At 44.3% G+C, this 21950-nt stretch overlaps 1 protein-coding gene across 5 annotated transcripts in view; it reads right to left on the reverse strand.

The window, feature by feature from the left end:
* Positions 1 to 21950, reverse strand: part of CHD7 (chromodomain helicase DNA binding protein 7) — a 190802-nt gene that overhangs the window by 72895 nt on the left and 95957 nt on the right. For all 5 annotated transcript variants that reach the window (XM_086336878.1, XM_086336875.1, XM_086336876.1 and 2 more), the window contains one exon: positions 13424 to 13854. In XM_086336878.1, coding sequence (XP_086193004.1) covers positions 13424 to 13854 — 431 coding nt within the window. The remainder of the gene's footprint in view (positions 1 to 13423; positions 13855 to 21950) is intronic.

Consider the following 21950-nt stretch of genomic DNA (forward strand, 5'->3'; position numbering starts at 1 on the left):
TAATGCTGTGTTCTTAAGTAAATATAAGCTTTATTTTGGTGCTAGGCGTTTTTTTTAAGGTGTCACAATAGCCTGTTTTTCAAAAGCTAGGTCTCCAAAATACAAAAACATAGCAGAGTGACCCCAATAATTCAAGTTCACGATCCATAGCATGTTTCCATCAAAGGTTAACAGGATTTGAATGTTACCAAAGTCAAAAGACAAGAATGAACTGTAAGAAAAAGAAAAAAAAGATTTTAAATTTAAGTCTAACATCACGTTTAGAACCTTTATTTGCCATTCTTTTAGAATGCACTCTGAGTGCCACCTTTCACAGCAATTTCCAAACCAGCCTCAAGGTTTCCTAACATTGTTTATTATCATTTATTATCCAACATTTAAAACAATCCAACCTCAGTAACTATTACTTTTTACCATTGAAAACAAAAGATACATTTCAAAAACCTTTAAAAAGTTTGAGCTTGTAAATTCCTAAAAAAAATATGCTGCCAGAATGCATTAAGTAGCATTTCTATTTCAGTCCCAACTATTACAAAAGGAAAAGAGGCCAGGATACCTACATGCTTTAATTTCAGTAAAGCACATGTCATGTAAAATATTTCAAAAGTATGTGTTAATATAATTGCACACCTAAAAGGGATTTTTGTAACGAATAAATAAGATATTTGATAATACTAAAGTAGTCATTTTCAAATCCTCAGAGCTTGTTTTTTATTTTGTGGTGTTAATATCTTAGCCTAGTAAATAGCCACATAAGGAAAAAACTTACAACGATTCAAGATTATAGCAAACAGCAGTTAGGTTTACAGACTTATTTTTAATTAAAAAAAAAAAAAGGCAGTGTCCTAAAAACTTTAGGCCCCCGAAAGATCCACAGAAAGCATAACATTTTTTAAATTAAAAAAAAAAAAATCCATACAAGAGTTCCTCATCCAACTATCCCAGTGTTTATGCTACACATGGACAGCAGTCTCCCCTACTATGAGGCTCCATTCCCAGCATTTATTTCCGCTCTAACTGCCACAAATTATACAATACTACAGCTGAACGCTGGGCCCCTTTCCTTTCATCTGCACGCCAAGAGCAATCAGATTACCCTGGTAACCAGCGGTCACATGACCAGCACCTGCTCTTTTGGCTGGATGCCACTGACTAAAGCCATCTGCTTCCCTCAATCAGCTTTCAAACATTCTCAACACCTGCGCTGCAGTGTTTTGTGGTTTCTTTTATCAAATCAGTGCAAAACTGCTTCCAAAACTTTACATATTTCTCAAATTTGTTTAATCAGAGGTAGGCCTGTCACGGAGTTGAACAGCTGCCAGGTAAAGCAAGTTGGCGGCTTGTCCTCTGCCCGTGCCCTCTCCACCCTGGAGTGCAGGACACCATTTGATTTACTGGGGTTACTGCACCCAGGGTGAACCATCCTCCAGGAGAGAAAGGCTCGCTGTTCCGGAGCCTGCTGGAGCCCAGGTCTGAGGAGATGTCAATCTGCCGAAGAAGAGACATGCGCATGCTTTTCCATCTGTCCTTGGCTGGGGACGCGCCCCATGGAAGCTCTGAGACCACCCGAGGTCGGACAGGACCCCTCCAAGCGCATGGACAGATCGCCAGCAGCACAGGGAAGTGCCCACCCCAGCTCCGATGACTGGAGGATTTCTAATCTCAGTAGATCCTGTGTTGTTCATGCTGCTCAGAGGCAGCTAAGCGTTTCCTTGCTAACATCTTCTCATGACATCAACATATAAACCAGGAACACACGAAGAAGTCAAATGCTACAAAGTCTTCATGTCACCCCAACACACGACAATCAAGGACCAGATTGCCTTTGCCACTATTTTGCAGTAAGCTCACTTGGACTTTCAACTGTTACATTAAAACTGCTTTGCCCCCAAAAAACCAGAATCAGAATTTTTTTTTCCCCAGCCAATGAGGGTAATCAGAGCACTGATTTCAGACAGCCCTCAGTTCACGTTCCAACTTTGTCACTGCTAACCTGTCTGTGATCCTGGATACATCTTTAAATTTCCCTATGTCTTTCCCTGAGCTTCAGTTTACTCATCTACGAAATGAAGTTACTAATTACACCCTGCTCCAAGACTTGATCTTTCCAGCGCCTGGCACCCACGGCTGAGAACTGTTCTCTGACTGTGGCAGAATAAGCAGAGGACACTTAAGGACAAGCCACACCACATTGTGACCGCTTCATCTAAGCCACTTGAAGAGAAGGAACATCCCGTATCAACAGAGCTCAACACCAGCTCAAAGGACAAACGAGCAGACCAGCCCAGCAGCCACTGCTATAGTATAGACACATATCACATCCCACCGTGACTATCACAACACCCAGACTCCTGGAAAAAGGACACAAATCCCAGGGCCACAGCCGGGACTCAGATGTGTGAGGTTCAAAACTGATCTTTCGTGATGTCAAAACCAAAACATACACATTCCTCTTCCAAGTTATAATCCAGAGAGTTTGAGCGCATGGAGAGGGCAGCTCTTCTGGTAGGGGAGAAGGGAATGGTATTAACAAGGATGTTACACCCCTTGACCAGACACTATGAGGTGGGGGAAGAGACCCCTGGGCTACTTGGCGCAGATCTACAACCTTACGGCGCCTCCAACAGCTGCAGTGCTGGCCTTGGCCCGGTGCCCCATCAGCAAGGATGGTGAGGAAAACTGGGCTGCATGGGGTCCCCCTGAGTGGCCTCCATGGAGAAGCCACATCTGTCCTCAGGCCTACCCTAGACCAGCTCTGCCCACCTCCTTCCCCGAGCTCTGAGCTGCGGTCCTGCCACCTGAACAATACCTGCAAACCCATCCTCCGGGCACCACCAGGGCAGCTGGCTCACAGGCAAACCTGACCGAGTCATTCTGCTGAAGTCCAGTCCCACATGTATTGACGTCTGAGATTCTGCACGCAGCTTTTACAGTTGGCGACGTCAACTTTCTTTTTCTACACTTTCCCACATCCTAAACCCCCCATCCTCCACCCTATGGATACACAGAAGCACTTTTGAAATCATACACATGTCTCCTCAACCTCCACTGCCCCTCGCTTACTCATCCACAAGGCTCAGGTGGACATCACTCACTCAGAGAACCATTTTCTGGCCACCAAAGTCTGGATTAGTCAGATCGCACACCCTCTACATGCCACACGACACATCCCACACACAAGGGATATTTAAAACACAACCCTGGGGGCTAACATGACTGCAATGCAGGGAAACCGAGGCACTATGTGGGTATGTTTTTCTCCAAATATCCTGTAAGCTTGAGAAGGAGCTGTGTCTTATTTATCTCTGTACTCCTCATGTCTGGTCAGGTGAGGTTAGCTGAGTGATTTAACTAAACAGTAAAAGTAACAGGGAAAACAACAAACACCTACACAGTCCGGACTATTTGCAGCTCAAGCTCTCTGGTTGCCAACGCATTTACGATAACCCCACACAGATTCTATCTTTACGAAGCTCAGTAAAGAGAGGCTAAAGTACTGCCCAAATAGAGTGAAACCTAGCAATGCCTCAAACCCTGTACATCTTTATACTTCCCCTCTGTACTCACACAAGTTCTTTCATTTCCTGATCCTTATCGCCCATCATTACTGGTGTGGCCGAGATGTAGGGCCGCCCCTTCGTCAAGTTGGGCGGGCCCCTGTATTCTTGGAAAGGGGACTTCTTTCTGGGGATGCTGCTGGCGGTTGGCAGGGCCACTGTCCCTCCACCAGCTTTACTCACATGTCACGTTTCACCATGAGAGGCAGGTCATGGTGGTGGGCAGAAGGAAGTGCTCAGGGTCGATGGCTGAGTGACACTTTGGTCACCTTGACAGACTGAGCTCTAAAGTTCTGTTCCCCGCCCCACGTGATCAAAGCCTGTACCACCCTGATGAGAACTCCGAGAAACAAGTGGTGGGTTCAGAGAGGAGGAATTTACAAAAGAGGATCAGCCCCTCAGAAGGATGGTATTCAGCATGTGGCTGTAAGAGTTCACAGCCATGGGCCAAGGGATGGTCCCTGGAAAGGGGCTGGACACATAAATCCCAGCTCAGATCAGCACATGAACAATGAAGACTGTCTTTGGTGAGAAACAGTACAGGTTTTTTAAACAAAACTTTTATGCAAAGGACCAGGACTTATAGGAAAGCCAGCTAGCTGCCCTGGTTTGTTACAGAGTGTAAACATCGATTAACATTAGCCTAAGGATCTAAGTCCTCCAAGGAAAGAAAGTTTGAAAAGGAACAATATTGTGGAACCAAATGGGATCAGAGGAAGACAGTCAGCTAGTGAAGCGGCTGAACAGCAGCGGGGATTCACCACACAGACCCTCAGACAGGACACGCTGGCAAAGGTTCTCCTCACACTGGGAAAAATCAACCATGAGGTTTGTGAACATTAAACAGGCCTGTTTTCAGGAAATCAAGCCAAAGTGTCACACTACTACTGTCTTTTAGGAGAACAAAGAGTATTGAAACATATCCTTATATTTTACAGACTCAAAAGGCTTTTCCGTAAGAAACCAAATGTCATAGATGAGAAGTGAGCAATGTTCGTGGCACAGGAAGTGTGTGACTTGTCATGATTCAGAAAGATCACATATGATACAATCCCTGAGCCACTAGGGTTGCAGGCTCAAGGCTGCTGGGAGGAAAGTGTCTCGCCTCTCAGCCTCACGTTTTCCTCTGAGTTTTTAAACAATAAAAAAGAAAATTAAAAGATAAAGAGGAAAACTAAAAAAGGCAAGATAAAGGACTGAAAGTTCAAAAGGATCAATGAGGGCAACATAAAATATGATGTATCATGAAGTAAGGCCAACTCAATAAAATAAAAATGTTAAACTCCTAAGACGTTTAAAATTTTTTAATTTAATAGCTAAACTGGGATGTGATAAAAATGCAAGTGACAGAATAAATTAATGAGGTTAAGCGTGAAGACAAATTCTGCACGACAGACAAGAAAACCATACATCACCACTTTCATAAGAAGGCAATCAGGGTTCCCTGGACCAAGGGCTCAGTGGCGGTCAGCAGCCAGTCCAAATGCTTGAGACTCCCCCCCAAGGAGAGTACCAGGGTGGGATGGGAGGACTGGAGCAAGGACCCCTTTGCCCACAACCTCCCAGCAATCGGCCCTCAGGTGCTGAGCCACCCCTGACTACTCCTCAATGCCACCCACAAATTCTTCATCCCATGCTCCTGTTTGAGAAAGAGAAAGTTAGGAGAGCTGAGACGTGAACGAGAGAGGGAATTAGAAAAAGGAATTCTGTTTTACTTCTGAACAACAAACTTCAATGACAATCATAAACTTTTTTAAGTTATTGATTACTTATTTATTAACTTATTACTTTAAGTAGCTTTTAGAGCATCAACTACCCCCTAAGTACCTTAACTGTGCTAAGTTTCTAGAAAAGGAATAGCAAAGGAGGATGGGAAAGATACAGAAACCTAACCTGCTTTCATTTAAAATGTCTGTTTCAGACTCAATACCACTCACCCTCATATCTTACTACCAAACTGTAACAGTCAAAGCAGATACACGCTCAGCCTAGTAAGCAGCCATCCCAGGACCCGCCTGGCTCCAGAGCCCAGGTTCTGGGGAAAACCTCTCCTGGTGAATATCTTCTGTTACTTGGAATCATCCCTGGGCAGGTTCCAATAACATCAGAACTCTGCCCTAAGGAGGGGCTTCCCTGGTGGCTCAGATGGTTAAGAATCTGCCTGCAATGCAGGAGACCCGTCCTGGGTCAGGAAGACCCCCTGAAGAAGGCAATGGCTACCTACTCCAGTATCCTTACTTGGAGAATCCCATGGACTGAGAAGCCTGGTGGGCTATAGTCCATGGGGTTGCAAAGAGTTGGACACAACTGAGTAACTAACACTGCACTGTCCTGAGGAGAGCTCCACCTGACCATTTTATAAAGAATGTTGCAAAAAAAAAAAAAAAGAAATGAAACAGAAAGTACAGCAGAAAGTCCTCCTGAAAGAGCTAAACCCGTTTTTAATGTTGAATAGATTCCAGGTGTTGGGGGAAAAAAAAAAGACATCATGCAGTCACAAATTATCACCAAAAGACTAAAGGCTATTGAATTTTATGGACTGAATCAATAAGGGCTTCCCTGGTGGCTCAGTTAGTAAAGAGATCGCCTGCAAGGCAGAAGACCCAGGTTCGATCCCTGGGTCAGCAATATCCCCTGGAGAAGGAAATGGCAACCCACTCCAGTATTCTTGCCTGGTAATAATCCCACAGACAGAAGAGCCTGGCGGGCTATAATCCATGGGGTTGCAAAGAGTCAGACACAACTGAGGGACTAAACCACCATCAGAAGTAAGACGGAAGCAAAGTCTAGTAAGCTAACGTGTCATCGGATCCCAGAAGCTCAGCAAACATCAGCATCAGCCTGCGGCTCTGCCTGGCACTGAGATACAGCGGAAAGGATTGGGCACACCACCCATCATACAACAAGGGCAGAAAGCAGGCCTTTCACTGCCCTTCTACCATGGGATATTCTTCCAAGAGCCAAACAGCAGGGCCGATATTTGGCACCTTGTGCCAAATCCTAAGATGCTTGTCTGTTTCATGAGCAGCATTACCATGACCAGGACGGGGACAGTGTGGGTGGTGGTAGCAGCCAGAGCCCAACTCCCCAGATTTAAGAGCATCTTCTTTGATGCGCCAGGGTGGCTAAAATCAACCCGGGAGATGGGCAGCCCACTCTCGATGTAACTGGGTGAGGTCCAGAGGTGGAGAATTCGGCTCAGTAAATTTAAGGCCCATGAGGAAAAAAAAATAAATCTCACCACCCACCCAGACAGGAGAGGCAGAACTCCCACGACATTACACTGTTCCTACAGGAATCAGGGTACACATAAAATTAGTCATCTAATGGAAGTTCAAGGGTGTTGTTTTTCTAAAATTAAAAGACAGAGAGTGAGAAACAGAGAAAGCAGTGTCTTTTTTCTTAATCCTGTACCCTCCAGCTCCCTATTCAACAGTGAGAGCTCAGTCACACGGGCATCTATGGGGAGGAGAGCTGATGCAAAGACTGGCCTCTCACGTGCCTGATGCTCTCACAGTGGCCGCTGGGCAGAAAACAACTAGCAGGGAGAGCTTTACATATCACGTGATTACATATCTGCATTAGTACAAAACTTCATACTTCTCAAGAACGTTTTCATAACCATAGAAACCTTTTAACAATAATTTTGGCGCTAGTGGTAAAGAACCCGCCTGCCAATGCAGGAGACTTAAGAGATACCAAGTTTGATCCCTGGGTTGGAAAGAGCTTCTGGAGGAGGAAAAGGCAACACACTCCGGAATTCCCGCCTGGAGAATACCCACGGACAGAGGAGCCTGGAGGGCTACAGTCCATGGGGTCGCCAAGAGTCTGACACGACTGAAGCGACTTAGCATGCATGCGTGATTCCTCCTGCTCCTCATCTTCCAACTCCGACGTCACCACCATGTCTCCTATGCTCCACCCTAAAACCCCACTTAGAAAAGACTTCAAAGGAATGCATCCCCAGGAAAACCACCCTTCACAGCCATCCCTCTGCCTTCTAGGGCCTCCTCACCTCTCCTCTGATGGGTGCAGTGGGACCTACTTCACCTCCCCCACACAGACCACAATGCCAGCAGGCCTCCACTCTGAATTCCGCTGCAGCTCCCTGGACAGTCAGGGCCAAACCCCCAGCAGGCCCAGTGCGGTCCATGCCTGCACCAGCTCAGAGCATGAGTCAGTGGAACTTCTGTTAAGGGTCAGTGTTGCAGGGCCTCCCCTGTCCCCAGGAAGTGTAAACGGACTGAGGTACTGTCAGACGTCCGTCTGTACTGAAAAGCAGCTGACCACTCTCCCTCCCTGCTTGTCTTCATTTAAGATAAACCAGAAGGGGGAAATGTCCTAATGTGGCCTGTCACTGGCACAGGAAAGGCTCCCAGATGGTTCTACTGAAGGAAAGAAGGATTTGGGATTAAGGAGACCCCATGGACATGTTTGCTCTCTTCTCACTTCTGAGTCCTTTTGGCTTCCCAGGAGGCCTTACTTGCCTGCCAATGCAGGAGACATGAGATATGGGTTTGATATCTGGGTCGGAAAGATCCCCTGGAGGAGGAAATGGCAACCCATTCCAGTATTCTTGTCTGGAGAATCCCATGGACAGAGGAGCCTGGCCGGCTACAGTCCATGGGGTTGCAAAGAGTCGGGCATGACTGAGCGACTGAGCACATACATGGCCCGTTTATCAAAGAGAAGACAATCTTTGAGATCAGCAGGTAAGGGGGTACCTGGCTACACCCCTGGCCCAGAGCTTGGATGTACTGACCAGGAGCAGACAGTGCAGGCCCGTGGGCAGGCAGATGGCATGACATTCATGAGAAGTTCTCAATCCTCACCAACACCGAAAGGCTCAACAGCCCCTTTGTGACCACATGCTAGAGAAACCTGTACACACTTGAGGCACAGCATCTAAAACACCTAATTCCGTCTGTACAACTATTCAGTGTCTTAGGTCAAAACCAAGTCACAGCACGTGAGTAGAAGATCAAATAAAAAGAAGAAGAAGAGCTGCTGGCTTAATTCAGTTTATCTGATGGGGAGATACCTACTGAGGAACTCTGTACTTATTAGTAAAATGAGTTTAATTGCTTGTTTTTGTGTGCAAGTAATTTTACATGTTTAAGAGCACATTATAAAATATGTATTAGTTGGTTGAAATACACCACCACTGGGCTTGCTGACTGAATGACTGAATAAAAGTATTTCTCAGGTAAATGCTGCTACTCTCTAGGATCATAATTGAGAAGACAGTATCTTAAAAACTACAGTTGTTAGAAGAAAGTCACAACATAAATTTTAATCAAAGTGTGGTATGCAAAAAAATACACTTTACCTGTTTACTTAATATATCTTTCTAAAACAAGAACAGTATGGTTGCTTTCCACTTTAAAATATCTTCACTCTTAATTGAGAAGTAGTATTTTTAGCTTCCTACTAACTTTAATACTTGGTGGTGGAGTGAGGGGGAGCGGGGGCAAGGAGTCAGATGAATTCCTAGAAACTGCACCAGAAGTGAATCTCCATGGCTTCTTTGAACTGAAGCTTCAACAGTCAAGTCACACTCTTTGGCCAAGTTCCCTTCTTTATGTACATTCAAAGAATCTTTATATAGCTAAATGTACCACTAAATCCTTCAAAGTCATTCAAAGGAAGCACTTCCTCCAAATTCTCTCATTGCACAAGGCCAGGCACACACAACAGAAAACGCATTGAAGGGAAGGCCACAGATCCTCCAATTTCAGCGTCGTGACCCCTTCCGTATGCAAAAAAGTATCCTTTCCAAGCCACAAATGTCTTAGCCCTTATTTTCAATATTAACTGACAACATTAGAAGGCTATAAAGACACCTGGAGAGCTCACAGGAAAAACATGTGGAAAAATATATATTTAAGGTAAAATGGAAAGGGGGAAAAAAGATATAGCTCTAATTAGAAAAGAGGAATATGGCCCGTACTTTTTTTTTCCTATCATTAAGATATTAAGTGACTCTTTCTGAAATGCTGACACCTTTTTCTGTTTCACTACCGTTCTATTATGCAGGGTTTCCCTGATGACTCAGCAGTAAAAGAATATGCCTGCAATGCAGGAGACGCAGTTTCGATCCCTGGGTCGGGAAGATCCCCTGGAGAAGGAAGTGACAACCCATTCCAGTATTTTGCCTGGGAAATCTCATGAATAGAGGAGCCCAACGGGCTAAATTCCATGAGGTTGCAAAGAGTCAGACATGACGACCAAATAGCGACCACCACCATTATATGTAACAGCTCCTGGACAGTTGTTTTAGGTTCTCCTGCATAGGCAAGACAGATTCAATCATATGTTGTTGCCAAAAGGGCCAGTTTGCTGGGAATGGCCACAAATTTAAACCTCAACAGACTCAAAGGAACGAAGTGGGATGATAGGTTGAGAGAATGAAGCCGTGGAAGCACGCAGGAAAACTGGTCCCACTGAAGACAACCATCCTTTCTCACGTGCTATGTTAGCACGAGTGTGTCAATGACGCAAAGCCCGTTCTCTGCTGCCTGGACACAATGCAGACCGCTAACGGGTCACTGCTGTCACCAGACGCTCAGAGCCTGAGTTTGTTACCAGAAATCTTGTGAGTGACCCAGTAGAGAGGGCCAAACGGGAGAGATGTGAGCAGTTCTACAGTAACTGTTTCCTTCCATTTCTGTTTATCCCTTCTGTTCCAGCCCTCTGTAGGAGAATTATTTTCTGTATAAACAAATTCATCAAGTTAACTTATTCAAGGATGGAAATAACTGGTATCACATAACGTTCTGCAAAACAAAATTGCCACTGCTGTATTCCAGGGCTTACAGCAACCTGCTCCAGCAATTCAACCCCAGCACTGACATAACCCAAACCTCCCATTACCTTCATCACTGCATATTCAATTTACATAATTATTCTGCTATGCTATTCAGAATTTACATGCAGTTGTGTGCAATCTGCTTATCCTTGCTTGGGGGACACTTTTTCCTTCCTAGCCTTAAACGAGACCACAACTCGAGTGTGTCTGTTCACCTGGCCAGCAGAAACACTGCAGCTCAGCAAAACAATGGGTTGGCTTGTTAATTAAGCCAATGACAATCTCTGTTCGGTTACCATATTCTCAGACAGCCACGCTCATCAGACCATCAACAACAGGAAAACCTCTCTCAGGCACGTCCTCACCACACTTCATCCTAAGTCGGCAAGTGGCCGGTTAAGAAGTCAAGTCACTGGGACCAGCAAAGGCACCACCGACGATCTTGGTGGCCCTCCTGGTGGCCACCCATACCTCCAGGGCATGGCCCTCCCCACTGGCAATCTCCAGACACTACAGAAGGGCCCCCGCATCAGTTACTGTCACACCACTTGGGGGAGAACAATTGTCACCTATGGCAGCCATTGACAGAAACTACTAGTCACAAGAAGAAAAAAAAAATACTAAGCTTTCTTCTTGGGAGAAGATAATCACACACCTTCCTCCTGCTAAAAGCGTGTGACTCTAGGGCACGGCTGCCACTCAGTCTCAACCATGCTGACCTCTCCCCACACACGGACACACACATCAGGCTGCGTGGCCAAGGCCACAGATGAGCATCACCGAAGGGTCTTCTGAGGATAAAGGCAGAGTCTGTACCTGCACCAAGGAGGTGGGGGAGGGGCCTGGAAAGACTGAATTTGATGCTCCAGGCTCCTGAAGGTTGTTTATGGCAACTAGGGATATTTCAACAAGTTTCACTGTTAAAACAGGATAATTTAGTACCTTCCCCAACCTTGGAGAAGGAAACAGCAACCCACTTCAATAATCTTGCCAGAAACATCCCATGGACAGAGGAGCCTGGCAGGCTACAGTCCACGGGTTCGCAAGAGAGTAGGATATGACTTAGCAACTAAACAATGTATCCTACATGGCCTAAGGATGTGCTAAAGTCCATTTTTAAAGACAGGGTCCGTCTGAGGTAGACTGAGAGCTTCAAAGAATACAGCTGGGAATTGATGACCAGTATCCAAGATACAGTGGGGTTTTTACATCAATTATTACCACTAGGTAATAAACTCAAAACACTAAGATAAAAATTGAAGACAGATATATTTTGAGGCTAGTTTTGGTGATATATTTTCTGAATTCCAGAAAACTTCTTGAGACTATACACTCTTTCACATTTTAAGTTAAAAAAAAAAAATCATTCTTTTTAGATTTTGCAGAAATAAAGCACATGCCTCTTCCTACCAAAAGCACAACACTCAGATTTAAGCAACTGTGTATTTTTAAAACCTCCTTCATAAATCAGACCGAAATTCTAACAGCATCCTCTTGGCTCACATCCCTGTCTTAACACAGTATCTGCAAATAGTAAGCCCCCAATAAAATATTTCCTAAGTAAATGAAAACGAAACTTATAATGGATTGTGAGTTTAGAAGAGTGTTCGTATGGAGAGAAAAAATAAAGGCTTTCAATTAAGAAACCGTTACCGAGGCATCAAAGAATGCTCGTAAGTAAATGCAAACATCAAGTTACCTATTAGACCCAATTACTGAATATATGGTTCTCCGTATCTACAAGGAAGTGGGCCCAGGATCCCAGCATATACCAGAATCCGAGGATACTCAAGTCCCTTGTGGAGGGCCAACTGTAACTCAGTTATTTGGGCACCATATAAAGTACTGACAACAAAAGGTTTTCTTTTAATTACTATGATTCAAATTTTCAAAACACTACAGAATAATGCATTGGGTTGTTTAGATATTTTCAGTGGGAAGTTGAAAATCCCAGTTTGTCCTTCCGCTTTGCAGCATCTCTCCAGCCACAGAAACCACACCCTCTTTGTGTTCCTGCTCTTGATACACAGGATCGCCCACAAGCCCAAGGCTGCCTGGCCCGTAAGCTCGCAATGAGGGGATCCAGCGCTATCAACCTCAGGGCTGACTACACATGAGCGCCACACACGTGCACATTCACACGTGGGGGGTTATGGGGGGTGCGTGCTTTCTACACGAGTTTTGCAAACAGGTTCGGAGTAACCAAGTCTGACCATACTTCCATCTGGAAACTATATTTTATAACATGAGCCATATTCTGAAAAATAGATTCAGATGTTTGGAACTGGTTCAGAACAGTTGTAAGAAATGTTCAGTACAAATGAAAAAAATTAGTCTTCAATGTCTTTTCCTCTCAGTTTTTCTTACTGAATAAATATGCCTCCTGGGGGGTCAGAGAGTCGGTGGGGGAAGTACGGAGGGGAAGGAGGGCATGTAGGAGGTTTTTCCCCTAGAACCTAAACTACATGGTCTTATCCAAGGCATATCTAATGGGTAACTGCTCTTTGATTTGTCCCACGTCGCCCGCTAGGATCTCTACCCTGCCCCTGGAAGGCTCACTCTGCCTGCCAAATGGGGAGAATTAATTCTCCTGTTTCAACTTCTGGGAAGCAGGACTGAAAAGCCTGCTGAAATATAGTGACTCCCCTGGCTTCTATAATCCTTCTTACCCGGTTTGGCATTGCCGCTGAAAATGAGGTTGGTGGTCTAAGCTTACAAACAATTATGCTGGTAACCTGGTTCTATTTGTTAAACGCCAGGTTTTCACAAAAATATAAGACAGTGATTTTAAATAAGAAACTATTCTTCACCCAGCAACATTTCTAAAAATCTACCACCCAAATCAACAACTCATAATAATGGGAGTCCTAAATTTTACAATGCGTTAACACCTTCACTTGCTAGTTTGGGTGTGAGAGAAAGAAGCTTAACAGTGAGGACAAAAATCAGAGTGACCCCCACCCTTGAGCTGCCCCTCTCCCCCCAATTCCATAGGTTGTAACTGTTTGGTGCTTGTGTCTCTACTATTTGGTGGCGGGTGTTTCTGCCCGCAGCCTACCTTGACTTTTTGCTGGATTTGGGTTTTGGCGTGGCAGTTTTTACTTTCTTTTCCTTTGGCTCTTTGGGAATCTTAGGGGCTTTCGGGGTCTTGGGTTCCTTGGGCTCTTTTTTCTCCTTGGGTTCTTTCGGTTCCTTGGGATCTTTTTTTGCCTTCGGCCTTTTCTTTTTCTTTTTCTCTTCTTGGGACCCGTCTAGTGAGTTCCTGTTTAGTTCTTGGTTATCAACCCCACCAGGGAAGTCATCTTTACCAAAGTTTTTACTGGGATCCTCTGCAACAATGTGGTTGTTCTTCTTTTTCTTCTTCTTTTGCTGTGGCTGCTGTTCTATCGACGGCAGGTAATCATCACTCTTCACTAGCTGAGCGTTCGGCCCACTAACCTGAGTCATATCCGGCACTGGTTTCTCTAGAAAGGGCTCCGATGGAGAATGCTAAGAGACACAAATAGGAATTGAAATTAGTTTATCATTCTTCGTAGTTTAGAAAGGAACTGAAAGTTAGTGCTGATAGTTCTCAAACTTACTCTATACTCAAGGTAGCAAACTTCACCCACTATACAGTTGTGAAACTTATCATTTTGTCTCATCCAAAAAAATAGATTTCTTCAACAAGAAAGCTTTTAAATGAATAGAGTTAAAGAGAGCAACTTAGTAATACAGTTAAAAAAAAAAAAATCTGTTCAGGAGAAAGAAAATTTCTCATTCAATTTAAAGACATCTTCCATGTCCTTAGCACCTGTGTAGGAACTGAGGAAGGATGAAACAGCAGCAAAAGCTAAGCCACAAAGATGGAATTCAAGTGGAATTTTCCCCATATAGGAACGGGAAATTAAAGATGGATAATCAAGTCACTTTTAAAAACAGCAGGCAAACTGAGCACTGTAAGAATCAAATACTGTGAAAGTTTGAAGTCCGAGTATAAACACACAAATCTTATACAGTACAAGTCATTTCTAATTTAAATGACACTCAAATGTCAAATTAAAAGCATATATGCCAGCCTATATGCGGACAGGGCTTCCCTCATAGTTCAGTTGGTAAAGAATCTGCCTTTGCAGGAGACCCAGGTTCAATTCCTGGTTTGGGAAGATCCCCTGGAGAAGGAAATGGCAACTCACTCCAGTATTCTTGCTTGGAGAAACCCATGGACAGAGGAGCCTGGCAGGCTACAGTCTATAGGGTCTCAAGAGTCGAACACAACTGAGCAACTAAGCACACACATACCAGCTTAATGACTTTGGGTTGGTTAGGTTTCTGGTACTGATAGGAAAGGCAGATAATGTTTTTATTAAGTTATTAAAGCTTTACATTTCCAAATCTCACACAGAGGAAGGGAGGGAAGAAGGGAGGCGGAGGCAGAAAGAAAGAGATCCCCCCCAAACAGTCAATCTGACATGACTTGAAGATTTTTGACATCCTCTAGGACCGTATCCTGGAGAAGGCGATGGCACCCCACTCCAGGACTCTTGCCTGGAAAACCCTATGGACAGAAGAGCCTGGTGGGCTGCAGTCCATGGGGTCGCGAAGAGTCCGACATGACTGAGTGACTTCACTTTCACTTTTCACTTTCATGCATTGGAGAAGGAAATGGCAACCCACTCCAGTGTTCTTGCCTAGAGAATCCCAGGGACGGTGGAGCCTGGTGGGCTGCCGTCTATGGGTTCGCGAAGAGTCAGACATGACTGACGCGACTTAGCAGCAGCAGCAGCAGCAGCAGAACCGTATCCAGAGATGGTCATAAATATGGTGGAGAATACCAACACCTGGGACAGGATGCTAACAACAGGGATAGAGGACAACCTGTCTCCACTGTGAACTATGACATCTAATGCGCCTTTACATTTCAACGCAATCCTTGAAAATGTTGCATCTGCAAGCGTCATTCATTTTCTACCTTTTTCATATGCTTCTCCAGACACTGGATAGTAACTATAATATAAAGAGCAACAGTAGTAACAGGCACAAGTGTGCACAGAAAACTCCTACCACACGGTGGGCCTGTGCTAGGTAAGCACTGTAGTCTGGGACACCGTTCGATCCCTGCGCCAGCCTGGAGAGCTCTCTGTGGACACAGAGGCACTCATGTGATGCATGTGTCCAACAGCTACAGAGGCAAGTGACAGAACTGGAGCCTGTGCCCGCCCACACGATCCCCAAGAGAGGAGCCACCAGAGAGGCCAGGTCTGCAGAGGATGTAAGAGGAGCTCAGACTGCAATTCAGATTCCAATACAACCAAAATATGATCATTTACCCCTGTTTTTCAGAAAAGAAGTAGAATTTGAGGAGGCCGGGTGGCTACCCGAGGCCACAAGGGTGGGGGGGCTCGAGGTGTCATCTGAATCTAGGTTTCCTACTAAATCCAGTGCTCTTCTGCCTGGCTCCTGAAACCTCACTCAGAGGCATCCTCCTCATAGGAAAGGTACTGCAAGCTTCACTTTCTTTCCAGTGTTCAGTGACCCTCCAAAAATTCAAAGAAAAGAAACCACTGCCAGGAAAGAAACTGGTTGTTCTGTTCCCACTCAAAGCTACTACAGTACTCGAAGAGCCTACATTCAGTTCTACAGCTGCGCTGGTGTAAGAGAAAGAGCCAGGGTTAGAGTTGTGAGATGAGAGAGAACATTCTAATCCGAACCCTGCCATGAGGTATATTATCTGGGGGGAATCATGCCACTTTTTCTTCCTCGGCAAAAGGAAGCATTTATCCCAAAGTCTCTTCCAACATCCTACGATACTAGAAAATCTTCAAATACATATTGCTGTTTCTTGGTCAGAGCTGAGAGGGGAAGACCCTGAAGGACAGAGGGGAAGACCCTGAAGGAGAGTGGGGAAACCCTGCAGGAGAGAGGGGAAGACCCTGAAGGATGCACAGGAGGAGAGTGGAGCCAGGGCAAAAGAGTGGGGATGCACGCAGCTGCAGGGCATGCCCAGCGGTGACAAAATGAGCACGTCCTGGGAAACATCACCCACCTGCCCTAACAAACAAATGCTTTCAGCAAACACCAACCGAGGACCTAACCAAACGGTCAATGGCTGGCATTCGCAGCAACACGGATGAACCTTGAGATCATCATACTGAGTGAAGTAAGTCAGACAGAGGAGAAATATTGTATGACATCCCTTATATGCAGGATCTAAAAAGAAATTATACAAATGAACTTATTTACAAAACACAAGAGAGACTCACAGACTTAGAGAATAAACTTACGGTTGATGGGGAGAAGAATGGGGAGAAGGAATAGTTCGGGAGTTTGGGGTGAAGATGTACACACTGTTATATTTTAAATGGTTAACCAACAAGGACTTACTATTTATTTAGCGCAGGGAACTCTGCTCAATGCTATGTGGCAGCCTGGATGGGACGGGAGTTTGGGAGAGAATGGTGTCTATGGCTGAGTCCCTTTGTTATTCACCTGAAACTCACAACATTGTTTGTTTATCACCTATACCCCAATACAAAATTAAAAGTCTTTTTTAAATTTTATTATCTGAGAATTAATGGGATCTGATTCAACAGTTTTACTATATGTAAGTTGCTGGAGTAGAACTAATTGTTAAATATTATTTCCTCATGTAAATACAATGGAAAAAGCCAGATCTTTTCCTAAGACACATGGAGATCAAACTTATTTGGAACAAGCTGTTTGTCCAGAAATGGAAGACAAGGCATTTCCTGGAAGGGGAAAGAAAGAGGAAAGTCTCTGAGTAAACAGTGCTTACAGCTTAGAATGGTGAATTAATTCCGGGTATGTATACCTTTTTCTAATCTGCATGGCATTAACTCGGGTAACAAGATGCCAGCTTCTGATGAGAGATACCTGTTCCACGGATGCGAGTCAGAAAAAGCATATAACACATAATACCAGAAGTCGGAAAATTCATCTGCACTTTAGCATACAAATCATTTTGGACGCTCCCTTCAGTAACAAATGAAGCCATAAATTAGTATCCCTTAAAAATTTAATCTTCTGTAAGAAGAGGTAGGGGGGAATGTAAAGACCAAATACAAAAAAGATATGAAGGCTGTTTGATAGGCAGCAGAATTCTGTTTGAACACTGCTTGAAGTCGGGTGGGAAAGGTGCTCGGAAATATTATAGTGTTTACCAGACCCACATCTCCTTAAATCTTTTAGAGAAAAGCTGTTTTTGTAAACATTTAACAAAGAACAGATGGCCTGCCTTAATCATGCAGGGGAAAAAACCTGGAGCTCAGAGTAATACCCTGACAAAGTCTCCCAGGTCCAGCCCCCTCACCACCCCCCCAACCCAAACGCATGGTACAGTCTTCTCTAATGCTATTTAATTTTACAGCAGACATTTTCCCATCATTTCCCACTGCCTGACAGGTAATCAATGCCATTAACATCTGATATCACCATATAGGGCATTCCTAAAACCTCTCATTTATTAGGGCAAATGCAGAGAATGTTAGATACCAAAGGTATTTTGAAATACACCCTTTAGGACTTCCTGCTTGACGCATTTTCTATCATAGTTCCATGTGCCTGTTGGAGAATTATGGAACTTGTGAGGACTGTGCCATGCGCTTTCGGAACTGAAACAGAGTGACTGATATTTGAACAATAAATAAAAATCATCCAAGGTGTGTGCTATCCAAAAAAATTACCATAAACTAAAGATGATCATTTTTATCAACTCTATGTTTCATAAACATATAAATTAGGCAAACACATTAACAAGTTTCCTCATGTAAAACAGCTGAACAGACTGTAAATTTAACCAAAGAAGAGATGGGTGAAGGAGGCAAGGCCAACCCCTCTGTTACCTTTAAGCAAAGGTGGCCCCAAAGGCTCAGGAACCTTCAATAGAATGTTAAAAAAATGCACAAGGGACTTCCCTGTCGGTACCGTGGTTAAGATTCTGAACTTCCCTGCAGGGAGCCTGGGTTCTGGGTTCAATCCCTGGTCGGGAAACCAAGATCCCACATGCCACTCAGTGTAGGCAAAAAAAAAAACCCCAAGAAGACACTTTACATCCAACTCCGCCGTGTTTTCCCTCCAACATGAACCACCATTTTTTGACTTCAAAGCCTATCTTATTTAACCATGTTTTTTCTTAATTATAGTCTTGAAGCCTCAACTTGCTCTCAAGGCCGATGACCATGAGTCAGTAAATAGCATGCAATGTTTCCAACACAGACGATCCCTGCAAACCCAACACCATTAGTAATATCGGACGTCTGTGGGCAAACATTCTACTCAGCGAGTGACACGATACATATAAAATCAAAATGCTACTTTATAATAAACAGAAGATACTACCAACTAGATGAGAAGACACAGCGCTTCCGGGGGAAACATCCCGCCCCACAAAGTAGGCTGAAGGCAGGCAGGCACTTGGGTGCTCAGAGAAACTGAGATCCATGGGGAGAAGTGGCAGGAAAACTGAGCTGCATGTGACAACAGGTGCAAGCTCAAAACATTCAACTATGATTGCAATGGCTTGTAAAAATACAAATATTAAGTAGCCATTTAAGACTAAAAAGTACAGGGACTTCCCTGGCAGTCCAGTGGTTAGGACTGTGCACTTCCACTGCAGGGGCACAGGTTTGATCCTTGGTCAGGGAACTGCGGTACTGCAAGCCACATGGAGTGGCCAAGAGGGGGAAGAAAAAAGACTGAAAAGTACAATTTGGTTGTTGGAGATTTTTTAAATGGCTTTGGAGACATGTTCCCATTACTGGTTTTCTTCACTTCTACTTTTCCAGTATTCCACAGGCTCTCAGTCCTTCCACACTCTTAAAAATGAATTCTGGTATGAACACTACAGCTCAATCTCCAGTCTAAATGTACCAGGATTCAACAGAGCATTTAGCAAAGGTTTCGTAAATTCCACTGAGATTTAAACATCTTTTTCTGGTCAATGACATTGACAGAAAGACCATCTCAGTGATACCTGGTGCTCAAATCACTTATTCATCCAACAAACATTTGAGGCTGTAACAGTGAACCAGGGAGCCTGGGTGCCTGCTGAGGGAAGGCAGAGCACATCACCCAGCAGACACCAAGGAGGCTTCCAGGTAAAAACATGGTTCAGGGAGGCAAACACTGGCCAGGGGCTCCTTCCTCAGTGGACCAGCTGGAGCAACAAACCACGCCTAGGATGTGGTGGACTAAAGACACAAAAATGCCTCACAGGGAGCTTTCAAAACTTTCCAACAGTTTTCAAAACTGTTGGAGAGGAGATCAAGATGAACAGGTATTAGTCTGAATGGTCACCTGAAATAATTTTTAACTTTCATCCTTTGATATAAAATTACAAGGACAGGAACAATCTTAAGAATCAAGGATCGGAATATTTTCTGTTGGACCAAATTTGCTATCAAGAGTCAGGGACTCAAGCTCAAGCCTTTCCTATACCAGTTAGTTTTATTCAGCTCATTTAAAAAGAACATTTCTAGGGAAAAAAATATCAAATGAACACTTTTATGAACACAGACACAAAAATGAATAGTGTCACACTTGTTGGTCATATGACTTGAGAAGGCAAAAAGTATAGAAAAATTTTTTTCTAAGTTTGGGATTTTAAAAAGTGTTCCGAGAAAAGAAGACTCTAGTCATGGGAGTTTTGAGAATTCTGGGTTAAACAATGTTAAGCATTTTTCTTTACTGCAAAACTCTTCAAACCCTTACTACACTCTGAAGAGGGACGGGATACAGTGTACCATACAGATATTTAACCATGGCATTCTTTGTCCAAGAATATCTTGAATAAAAATGTTCTTTAAAATGTACTCTGGATTTAAGCAGCTAAAGCAGAGCAAATCCATCACCTCTGTGGGAGGAATGTGAGAGAGAAAAAGGGCTTGTCTTAAAGCAGTGGTTACCAAATATTTTAAAAGCTAGTATATGACTCTATGAATAAATACAATTTTATATAAATGCACTGAAAACTGCTTACTCAATTATGGTCATATGTAGGAATAAAACAGGGACATTAGTATAATCATATAATCAACTGACTTATACAATTTCCATTATAATATATATATGCAGAGAAGATAAGTTAAATAAAATTAATTTTAAAATATAATAACTTATCTTAGTGTGTCCCTCAGAATCATTAATTTTAGACTTGAAAAAGAAATTTAGTTACTGTGATGTATCTCATTTAAAAATAATCCGAAGGCATTTTGACAGCATCTACACTGTAAGTGCATTTTGAATGAGAAGAGTCCAAAACAATGAAAATGTTGAACCAACTGGGCGTGTGAAATTCAGTGTTAAATAACTTCCCATCACTCAGTGAATCCTGACCACCCTGCAGTGCTAAGGGTGAAACTGCATCACAGGCAGCGTCACTGGCCTCTGTAACGCGTGACAGGCTGTGCTGTGGTGTTTCTACGGTCAACTGGACCTCAACAGCCCAGCGGAGAGACTCCATCCATGCTGACCCCCTTCCTAAGCGTCTGAGAAGTTCTGAGTGGCGTGCACTCCCTTCCAGTGCGGGAGAACAGGGCGTCTGGCCACTGTTCCTCCCTGTCGCCGCCCTCTCTCCGTGTCCATGCGACCAGACTGTCACGCTGGGCTGGGTGCCGCCCTGCGGCTGAGCGAGGTGCCAGCCGGAGGGTGCGGCTCTGTGGCCACCATGCCAGTTGGGTAACAGGTCAATTCTACTGCTTAGAAAAAGCACCAGACCAAGTAATCACCTTACATTTAAAAAGCATATAGTGAGACAACATGTTTGCCCCATCCAAATCACACACACACACACACTGAGGGCACAGAGTTAAAGTGATGTTAAAGTTTCAAACTTTTGTTTTGTTTTGTTGTTTCTCCATTGCTTCACAAGTGCCTGGGAAAATTAGCTTAGCTGTTTAGACAAGACTTGAATGTTGTGTTAACATGTGTCAGTTCACCAAAGAGCCAGTGCGCTCATCAGACCATGCCCCTAACCTTGAGAATCTCCTTCCCCAAAGCACTTGTAATAGAAGGGAGATGCAGAGGGGTTGAGAAGAGCCTCACTCCTCTGGGCAGGGGAGAGACAGAAACCAGCACAAACACAACACGATTCAAAGCCGTTGAGTGACTTCCTGGGTCGCCTGGACGGCACACAAGGGGACAGTCCCTGCAGGCAGCAGGCCCGCCCACCCACCCATAAGGATGACACCCACTCTCCTCCCACAGCTGCCGCACCATCCCCCCACCAAAAAGAAACAGGGTCTGCAACATCACAGTGTCTCTGACTTCCAGTAAGCAACCCAAACTCTGACCCCATTAGAGGAATCTGAGACAGGGCCAAACTTTCACCCTCTTGTTCCAAAGGTCTTGCTTCCTAAAAGCAGTAAATCCTCAAGTGTTATCTGTTACTGGACATTACTTCCTAGAAGTAAAAACAGGAAAGATAACTAATATGCTTGGGGTCCTTAACAAGGTCAACTCTACTGTCTCTCTTTTCCCTCCCGTTTCTTCCTTCACCACCTTACACAGGGCACCCTGCCCTTAACAGCCTCCACTCCACAATCACCAGAGAATGAGAATCTGTAGAACTAATCCTAGTTACAGGGGCG

Source organism: Bos grunniens, chromosome 14 (genome assembly GCF_055505025.1).
Source record: "Bos grunniens cultivar Pamir isolate PY7600 chromosome 14, Bosgru_T2T1.0, whole genome shotgun sequence".
NCBI classification, from domain to species: Eukaryota; Metazoa; Chordata; class Mammalia; order Artiodactyla; family Bovidae; genus Bos; species Bos grunniens.